We start from the raw sequence: 10,582 nt of genomic DNA on the forward strand, positions 1-10,582 counted from the left end.
TGTCCTGAGGAGCTGGCTATAGATGGTTCTGTGCACATATATAGGATTACTCAAGGTCAAGGTTACTTTATTTATACCTGTGGGTAGATTTGTTTTGCAGAAAGACAAATGACAATCCGAAACAAATTACAAGAGACAAAAAAAGTGCTCAATATCCTGCCATTCATCGATATAACAGCCAGGATTTAAAAAGAGAAGATAAAATAAATAAGTAAAAATAAAACTCAATAATAAAAAAAAAAACCTTAGGGAAGTAGCTCAGCTTGGGTATTTTATTTCTGAACCAGAGATGTAAAACGTATTCAGAAGATAAAAAGAGAAGTCCAGTTACCTTCTACTGAAGCACTTAGCTCATCATCAAGCTCTGCAGAAGCCTGATAACGATCCTGATCATTTGAATCAGGTGTGTTGGAAGAGAGAAACATCTAAAACATGCTGGATTGTGGCCCTTGAGGACCAGGATTGGAGACCCCTGACTCAGGATAACCATGACCTAAAATGACAGAGGTCTGTGGCGTCACCTCTCACCTGTTTACAGTTCAGTCCTAAGATCTCTCCCCAGGAAGATGAAACCACAACTAGCCACAAAACACCCTAATGAACCCCTCCTTAACGAACCCCACTGTGGCAGGGGGAGCACTAATGACTCACATAACGAGGGGGAGGAGCAACAAACCCCCAATTAAAATGACTCCTTAAGGATATCTGGAACTCCCAACTAGTCAGTCAGAGCTGATGAAGCCTCTTGGATGAAACGTCTTCAAGGAACTCAAGCTACGATTAATCCATGAGAATAACAACCATGACCTGGACGACTGAGGATCTTCACAGACATGATCTGAAACCACACAAATATGTGGATTCAGATGATTCAAACAGCTGACGATGAGATATCTCAATGGCTTATAGTAAGGTAAGACTTGATGATCACCTTAAGCACAAATTGATACGTGAGACCTTCCATTTACCTGATTATAGTTTGTGTTGGTTCACTGGACAGGTGGCATGTTGGCTGTGTAAAGAGAGAACATCGTTACGTGCCACCTCCACTCGGCGTGAGGAGCTGCAGGGAACGGAGGCCTTTCGTTTCGCTCGGTTCTGCTTAAACTCGAGAGTCGACTGTGAGAGCGGGTCCTTGTGCCGTGAGCGCTCGCGGCTCTTTCTGGCTCTCAGCTTAAAAAGAATTTCATGAGTTTCCTCCTCTGTTGAAATTGAGCCTCCTGGTGGGATTGTTGCTGCCCACAAACAACAACAGGTACTCCGTGTTATCATCAGCGGCGCTGCGAAGGGAGGCCGAGTGGGAGGCTCCTTCTCTGAGCAAAGACTTGGCTCGGTCTCAGTCTTCAGGTTGCATTAGCAGTGAGTAGGAGAGGCAGTCGTAACGCTTTTTGCTCATTGCCGCAATAAATCTGCAGTTTTTAGTGTTATTATATATGACAGCGCTGTGTGATTAAACATATCCATGCAGCGAGCAACGGAGATAAGCTCTCCTTTACTGCATGGCCCAGTAATGACAGTAATAATCCAGAACACCGTAACCTGTGATAAATGCTTTCCAAGGCTTAGCTAATGAATTTTCACTGAAGGCTGCTGGGGTCACTCGCGCACACATTCGCTTGGAGATGGTTCCCTCTTCCTGCCTTTTTTATTCAGATTACCATTCATTAGCAGCCGCAAGGCAAGCAAAGAAGAATGTATGTACTGGGTTTTGCCCATGAGGGAGGAAAGTGACTGAATAAAGCAGTGACAGATTATAACTAAGAACATATATCAGCAGACTGTACACTGATGAGCCACAACATTAAAACCACCTACCAGGATGGTGTGGGTACCAACAAACGTGGATCTCTGGAGGTGTCTTGTGGTGTCTGACACTGGGAAGCTGGAAGTGGACTCTCTAGGTTATTGGATGCCCAATTCTGTTTGGATCTGTTCACAGCCCGGGTCAGTGTCTTGGGTTCGTGCCGTGCTCCTGAGCAGTTGTTGCAGTGAGGCGTGGTGATTTGTTCTGCTTCTGGAGGCTGCTTGATCTGCAGCAGTGTTGGAGTGGGTGGTGCATGAAAGCCAAGACCCAAGGTTTGTCAGCAGAACGTTGCTTTGTAATGAGATGATCAATGCTGTTCACTCAGTGGTTTTAATGTTGTGGCTGATTGGTGTAAGTTTGAGTATATTTGAATCCATCCATCCATCATCTCTACACCTTAATCCTCACTAGGAGTCATGGGGGGCTGGAAGGTTGAGGGCAGGTTCACCTGGACAGGTAACCAGTCTATCACAGGGCTACACTTAGAGACAGACAACCAAGCACACTCACATTCACACCTACGGACAATTTACAATCACCAATTAACCTCAACATGTTTCTGGACTGTGGGAGGAAGCCGGAGAACCCGGAGAGAACCCACGCTGCACGGGGAGAACATGGAGACTCCACGCAGAAAGATCCTGGGTGCCCCCACCGGGATGCGAACCGGCGACCTTCTAGCAGCGAAGCAACGGTGCTGCATATTTGAATGACTTTCTCAATTTTTTCCCACTTTATTCTGTTGACTACTACTAATTTACATATTATTAGCTTATACTGGTCCCCTACTCTTTTGTCTTGTGGCCTCATGTGTCTACATTTATGTAAAAGATTATCCAGTTGATGTTTTTTGGACATACTGGACACAAATAAAACAATGAAAAGAAAATTAGCGTCATTTATTTTAGAAAACTGTGGAAAAAAATAAGCATCAGAAACTTGTCCTCTTGAGCAGAACTAACTTTTTAAGGGGGATAAGTTGCCTCCCAGTCTCTGGCATCAACTTGCTGACTTTTTTTTGCTGTCTCTGCCAAATTTCCTCCCTCGCTAGATGTCTGAGGGTTTTCTTCCATGTAGCCGACTGCCTGTTTTAAATCTTCCAAATCCGAGCAGCCGCCCCACAACCCTCCCCTGAACCCATTAGTGGATCTGATTTGTGTTTAGAGTCATTATCCTGTTAAATGGTCCACTTTCGGTTCAGCTTTCACAGAGATGGTCTCACATTATCTTCAAGCGCTCTTTGATATGATGCAGAGTTCACAGTTGAATCAACGACCGCGAGCCGCCCGGTCCCCCGAGGCGGCAAAACAACCCCGAACCATAACAATTCCACCGCCGTGCTCCACGGTCTGAGGTCCTTCTGCTGAAAAGCTGTGTTTGGTCTGCACCAAACGTACCATCTGCAGCTGAGGTCAAACAGCTTGATGCTAGATTCATCTGTCCAGAGCACATTATTGCAAACGGCCGGCTCTCTGCCTGGATGTTTGCTGGCAAACTGTAGTTTTGCTCAAATGTCCTCTTCAAACATTAAAGTCTCACATATGGGTCGAATTTTTCTTTCTGGTAGATGATCTTGATTTGACACCAACAAGAGTTACCTGCAGATCCTTAAGTGACATTTTGAGGTTCTTGGAGACTTTTTTAATCTTATTATTTTTGCATTAAATAGTCTGCTCTTGAACTTGCTGCAACTCTTACTCTTCCACATGACTGTTTGTGAGGCCCTCTGTCACGTTAGAGATGTCTGAGCTGCTGGTGGGTCCCCCAAAGACTCGTTTAGCCTCCAAACCTTTTAGACAGTTTCATTAAAATCAATGTTTGCAGCCTAAAGTGAAAAAAAATCCAATATTTCACCAAAAAATAAACGTTTTCTTATCCCTGGTTGTGCATAATAGTTCAGTAGATCCACCTGAACCACACCAGTAATTCAAGGGACCTGTTCCCACCAGATAATTAAATGCATCACTGCAAGATACACATTTTAATGTAATCATTTAGATCAACCTGTTAAGTTTTAAACATCACTATGATGGTTGGGTTGACATAGTAATGGCGGTCATTGCATCAACTTAACATTGTTTCTTGTCTGTTAGTTTTCACACTCAGTTTATGACACTTTTTAATAGAAAAACTATATTAAATTTTATTATGTGTGCAATGAACGGTCTGTAGAAAATTTTCTTGCTTAAAACCGGTCCGTGGTGCAAAAAAGGTTGGGGACTGCTGATTTACACCATACTTTCTGCGTTATTTGATTGAAAAATTAAATTCAACTTGAAGTAACTTAATGAATTTCACTTGACAGCTATATTTCTTTAACACCTTGAGGTCAGAATGTGAAGTACCGTTTCCTACCTAGTTAAAAGCGAAGCAACTTGATTTTTTTTTTTTTAAAAGTGACAACTAAAAAACTTGTGTTCATGATGATGTTAATTAAGTAAATAACACTTAAAAACTTCTTTTAATTCACGTGGAAATACTAGTTGGACCAACTTAACTTTTCATGTGTAATGAACTTAAAAACTTGAGTTTCTTCACCAATTCAAAAGAAAGAGGAAATTCTTTGAACTCTATTTGGTTTGTTGGTTGAACATAATTTCAGAAAGACTCGTACAGAAACCAAACATTGCTCTTTAGAGAGAAGCTGCTTCAGTAAAATCCTACAAACTAGGAACAATGTCCACTCCAATGTCTGCTTTACTTGATTAAAACTTAAATTCAAGTTGACGCAATTGATTAAATTGGCCGGATAACTACATTTTTAAATCAGCTTGAGGTCAAAATTCCCATCCTAGCTAACTGCACACTGACTTAAATCTTACAGCATAAAAACATGTGTTCAGAATTATGTTAATTAAGCACAGAACACCAATAAATGACTAAATAATGTGGAAATGCTCGTTGGGACAGCTTATTTTTTCAGAATAATGTGCTTTAAACTTTCTACCAATTTGAAAAACCTTTGATATATTATTTCTTGTAACTCTTATTTGGTCTGTTTGTTGAACATAAAGTCAGTAGAAGTTGTCTGAACTTAAAAAGACTCAAACTACAGAGGCCAAACATTATTCTTTAAAGAGCAGCAGCTGCAGTAGAATCCTACAATTTAGCATCAATGCGTAAATATGACCAATATAATAATGTCTTACTAGGATTTTTTGGTATTTATTATCTTGAGAAATAATGTATTCTGCTGATAGATGTTGTTGTTGATAGACTTGTATTTGATGGAGTATTTTTCCACTGAGGAACTAGTTTCACCAACAAGGTTCTGGTGAAAAGTGGATCCAAACCTGAGTGCTGGACGTGATGCGAGCCGGGCTTTGGATCCTCGGCTCTGTCATCGCCTCCATGTGTTGGGAAGTGGGAGGGAGCAGCAACACAATCACTGGCATTTTCCAGGCGAAGTTGTGCGCGATGGGAGGGAGCGCTCAGTGCTGCGACTGGACGGCGCAGCGGCTCGTCTCGTGCCGGCCGTGACGAGGCGCAGCCGGTGACAGCGGCGTCGGAGCGATAATGAACGCCTTGAGTAAGTGCTGCGATGGATGAGGAAGGTTTTGTGTCAGAGCTGGGCGGAATAACAGTGTGCTGTTGTGTCTCACGGCTCCGCGATGGTGGCACCTCTGCGCGCTTTGCCTCCTGCTATCCGGACCAGGGACACCAGCGGCACAGAAGTGACACACCGGCGTCGAATTCTGCACAATTATCAGCGTGAGACGAGCCGAGCGACGGAGTAGAAGGCTGCTGTCATGGAGAAGCAGAGCAGAGGCAAGGAGGAAATGCCGACGTCGAAGGAGGAGAAGCGCAAGGAGAAGAAGCCGAAATCTGGGAAGCTGTTCCGAAAGAAATCGCTGAAGTCCGTGGGGAGCTTTATGAACAGAATCATCAAAACTTTGGGCACTTTCACCCACTTTGGAGACGCTGACGCGCAGGACGCGGAGGACGACGACGGGGGGTTTCGAAATGGCGCACCTTGCACCCTCAGCGCCGGCTCAGGAATAATCAAAGAGGATGTACAAATGGCTTGGGATCGGGTGGTGAAGAACCCCTCCAGCACGTCTTCGTCTCTGTGCACCGGCAGAGAGAAGCTACTTTACCAATACGGAGACAAGATCCCGGGCGTTCTGGGGCTGAAGAACCACGGCAACACCTGCTTCATGAACGCGGTGGTCCAGTGCCTGAGCAACACCGACCTGCTGGCCGAGTACCTGGGCTTGGAGAGGTACAAGATGGACCTGAGTCAGACCAGAATAAACGGGGTGGTGAAGGCTGAGGAGAGCAGGCTGGCCAAGGGAGAAGTCACCGAGCAGTTGGCGTCACTTGTCAGGGCTCTGTGGACTCTGGAGTACACCCCGCAGCTGTCCGTGGACTTCAAGGTACCCAAAAAACAAACCAGCACAGTCCGCAGGTGCATTCAGAGAGGAGGCACAGTGATGAGAGGGCAGTTTCTGAACACCTACTATTGCTTTATCAGCTGCTTAGAGTCTTCTGTGTAGTCAGACATAATCACATGTTATTCCCACAGCGAGCCTTAAACACCACCGTGAGGAGTCACCTGAACCTTAGATGAAGCAGCACAAGTCTTACAGCGTTTTCCATAATTGCCACCAGCATAGCACCCATTTGCCTCCGACCAGCGATAACAAGTGTGCAGAGCTTTGCCCTGTGGCTCCGGCGTCTCCCTGCCAGGTGATAATGAGGCCGCCGCTCGGTGTCACAGCAAGTGTGAGGGCACGAGGTCAGCAGGTCTCTGACTCACATGCTGCGCCGGGCTTCTTTCCAGCCTCCAGTTCTGCTACAGGGCAGCATATTGTTCAGAGGCCACAACGTGAAGTCAGTTGATACAGAAGGAAAGAGACTAATCTGTATGATTCCTCCCAATTTAAGGCCTCTTGGATGCACTTTTTTGTTGTTTGTTTGTTGGCGTGCAGGTTCCACGGCAACAAGAGCAGAGAAACAAGAACGATCTGGTTGCAAAAACAAAATTAAATGTCAGTGGTACTAAAATATTTCAGCTACAGAAAGGATGATGTCACCCTATCTGAATCAGATCTGAATGCCATCCAGTGCATAAAACTATTTCGGGTGCTAGTGATGCACCACACAAGAGCCTCTCCAAATGGCTGAAAGTATTTTTTATTTTCGATGCAGATGCACTCGCTCACAGAACCGCCCCGATCATTCTGGGATCATTAAGTCTTTCCAAATAGTTATTTTAAGTCATCTGGTAAAAATCTGCCTTTTTTATGTCGCAAAACAAAATCTCCCAATCTTTTCCAATCTTGTGCAGTCCTCTGCTAGCATCATTTTTTATAAACAGTAGATGTTGGAGCTGCACACAGATGACTTAAACGACGACTCGGAAAGAATGAATCACTGCAGGATGATTGGGGTGACCTTGCAGGAGAGTGCATCTGCATAGAAAGATAAAACCGCTTTAGTTTAGTCGTGGTTTTATGCTTATTCAGAGCTTTACGGTGCCGATTTAAACGGTCGGCGTGCATGCCAGCAAGCTGTGTGTCCTGTAAATAAGATCAAAGAAACCCTACAATTGGAGTAAGTGATGTTCTATCAGACGGACTTCTTTTGTAGATCAGCTTTCGCAAAAGAAATAAAAAAGTCGTTGCATGATATGACAAAGGAATACATTGTGCACCATACTAGATGTGTGATACTTACAATGAATCGCACTTTTGTTGTCTCAGCGCTCAGAACAGGTGGCCGCCTTTACAGTATTTATATTTGTGATGCAAAGTTTGCTCGAGATGATTTACTTCCCTGCTTAAGACTCTTTCTTCCCCCTCCGAGGATCAGGGGCTGTGACGGAGACACTATCAGGAGACCCTCCGGCTTCTCCTACTCTGAAGATAGACGAGGCGAGGGTGGGGGTACAACCGTACTTTATCTGCCTGCAGCTTTTTTTTTACTCCGGCTTTGTCTGAGCCGCAGTTCAGGGCAAGAAGTAGATAATAGGGAGCAGCAAACAGAAGACACTGGATCTATTCTAGGAAAGTGTTTTGACCCCTGCTTGGACTGATCAGGATTTCTGTCACAGCTTTACCCGGAGCTCCATCACAAAACATCGACAGTCATCGATACAGAGAATCAATTTTAGCGTCATTTTTCTTCCATTTCTCTCTCTTTCTCCCTTTCGCCGTCCCATCTGTTGTGCTCTCTGAAAAAACTCCCCTGTCAACCAGAATCCACGCTGCCAATAAATCTCCAGCTCCACACTTTCATTTCCCTCCCGTTATCTCGTGGGACGCCGGTATCACATTTTCAGCACAACAATCAGAGGGAACAGCATGGAAACATCTTGCCAAGATTAGAAGATAGATTAGAAGAAAAACACACTAAACAAGCTTCTTCGTATGTGCCGAGACGCTTCCCGTGTTAAAGTGCACACGCAGGCGCTGCTGTGCTTCTTGGCTGCGGGGTTTTTTTTTTTTGTCGACCACAGGAGGTCCAGAGTTCGTGCGGCTATCCCTCTGAAATTGCCTGTTGAGTAATACCACAGCTGCCTGCAGGGAGGCATTATGAAATGATCAGATTGCTCTGAGGCCTGTGTCTGAGAGGCTAAATTAGCTCCCAGCGGTGGGAACTCCAGACAGCACAAAGCACTTATAAACAATTCTGCAAAAAGGTTTTGGTCTTTGTTTAAACGGCTTTATTAATCTGCTGGTTTTGTAACTTCATTATCAGTCTTCGCAGGCCTCTGAAAGTCATGCGTCTTATCACAAGGGCATTAGAGAGGTTCAGCTAAAGCAGCCAGATTAAAAGCACTACCTGTAGCAGCCGCCTTCACGTCACATGAATTTTGATAAGAAGTGATAAAAGGGGCAGCTGCTGAAAGGGATCTTTTTTTTTTTGACAATCACCCCTTCGGCAGGACGAACTCTGCTGCAAACGCAGAATCGTCCTCGTTTGATCGCGAGTTCTTCAAAGTTAATGAATCAGCAGCGAGCGGCCTCGTCTCAGGTCAGCTGGCTGCAGCGTCCCGCTCTGGGAACAAAACCGAACAACAAAGTCGGGTTGAATGCCTGGCCCGCCGCCACATTCCTGTACACCTGCCCCCGTAGGACAATACAGGTGGTGGGAGGGAGGCAGCTTCTGTTAATGTTCACTGAAGATTAAGTAACACAGCCAGCTGCCAGAGTGTCCCGAGCCTCCACTCCCACTCATGTGTCTCTGACACTACAGCTGAAGCGTTGAGTTTCTCCAACCTGGGAGCAGATGTGTTCTTTTGATCTGGACAGTGCGTTTTCAGAACCCTCCCTCCCCCCCACCGGCAGGCCGGTGTGTTTGCTCAGAGAGGCCTGGACAGGGACGAAGCCTGAAACTCAAACAGTTACTCAACAGCCAACTTATTTGTGTCCATAACATGAGAGGCCTGAGAAAGTCGGGAGTTTAGGGTGAGCCGGCCTGATGGCTGGACAGGAATGTCATCCTCCCCCTGCAGGATGCACCGATAGGCCCACGTAGGAGGAAGCTGTAACGACTGTGGGTTTTACTCACAGGTACGTGTCAGCGTTTGTCGTCTCCACGCTGATGTTTAACAGTAACGGTGGATCGTAGTAGCAGTGATTTCCAACCTGGGATGCTTTAGTTACACAGTCATCAGAGGATACGTGTAGATCAGCTGATATGAGGATGCAAACTTTTGATTTAGGGGGCGAGGATTATCTGTTGAATTTCCACCAGATGATTTGAGTCGCTCTGGAATGATCTCGTAGGGGAGTGCGTCTGCTTAGAAAATGAACAATAATAATTACCAAGAAGCCTTTTGGAGCCGTTCTCACATGTCGTAATGTTGGCAAAAGCATCCAAAACATTTCTTGTTGTGGTTGGTCTTCAGATCAGGCTTTGAACTGGTCATAAAGAGCTTTGTGTGGCTGGTTTAAATGGCTCCATGTATCGACAACAGTTGACAACAACTTGCTTGTTTACGGTCAATGCCATCCTTTCTGAAGCTGTAATATGTCAAAAGAAACTGGAAATCTTCCTTTTCAGCATGTCTTTCCTCACTTATTTTGTTGTACACACATGGAGTCTGCAAGTCAACAAACTTGGCATCTGAGCTAAACACCCATTTATATCTAAGAACCCTGAAATTGGACGAAACGTTTTATCGATTGTGACGTGAAAACAGTGCAAGTTTTCTCACAGTTGAAGCTTAATGTGCTGGAGTTCGTTTGCCTAACAGCTGTAGCGTCGATGCCAATATGTTGGACAAGTTTTGTTCTTTTAAATAATCCCTTCCTGCTCTGAAAAGTCGCAGATGTAACTTTGCACCGTTGCCTCCTCTAGAATGCGCAGATCTATGAAATCCCCGCCTGACCCTCCTGACTCACCTACAGTTCAGCTCAAACACTGTAAAACTGCTCTTTGCTACACAAGCTGTAATATCGGAGGGACTCAGCCACACATGTTGGAACTGACGATACAGAAAGTCTTCCATCTGCAAGTTTAAAGTTCTTTTTTTTTTTGACTTTTTATGTCTGAAGCCAGCACAAGTCTGAATTTGTTTTTCCAAGATGGAAATGATCAGCCATTGTGCTGATGGCGCTGCAAGGTGGCTCAGTGGTTAGCATCGTTGCCTCACAGCTAGAAGGTCGCCGGTTCGCGTCCTGGCGTGGAGTCTCTATGTTCTCCCCGTGCAGCGTGGGTTCTCTCCGGGTTCTCTGGCTTCCTCTAAAAACATGCTGAGGTTAATTGGTGATTGTAAATTGTCCGTAGGTGTGAATGTGAGTGTGCTTGGTTGTCTGTCTCTAAGTGTAG

The 10,582-nt window shown here is 45.1% G+C and overlaps 1 protein-coding gene across 1 annotated transcript in view; it reads left to right on the plus strand.

Moving 5' to 3' along the window:
* The first annotated feature begins 5,366 nt into the window (after positions 1-5,366).
* The window catches only part of usp43b (ubiquitin specific peptidase 43b), a 102,774-nt gene continuing 97,558 nt past the window's right edge, over positions 5,367-10,582 (plus strand). Inside the window, exon 1 of the mRNA XM_008285606.1 lies at positions 5,367-6,180. Within this exon, the coding sequence (XP_008283828.1) occupies positions 5,554-6,180 (627 nt within the window). The 5' untranslated portion in view covers positions 5,367-5,553. The remainder of the gene's footprint in view (positions 6,181-10,582) is intronic.

This window comes from Stegastes partitus, unplaced genomic scaffold (genome assembly GCF_000690725.1).
Source record: "Stegastes partitus isolate 25-593 unplaced genomic scaffold, Stegastes_partitus-1.0.2 Scaffold410, whole genome shotgun sequence".
In the NCBI taxonomy this organism is placed as follows: Eukaryota; Metazoa; Chordata; class Actinopteri; family Pomacentridae; genus Stegastes; species Stegastes partitus.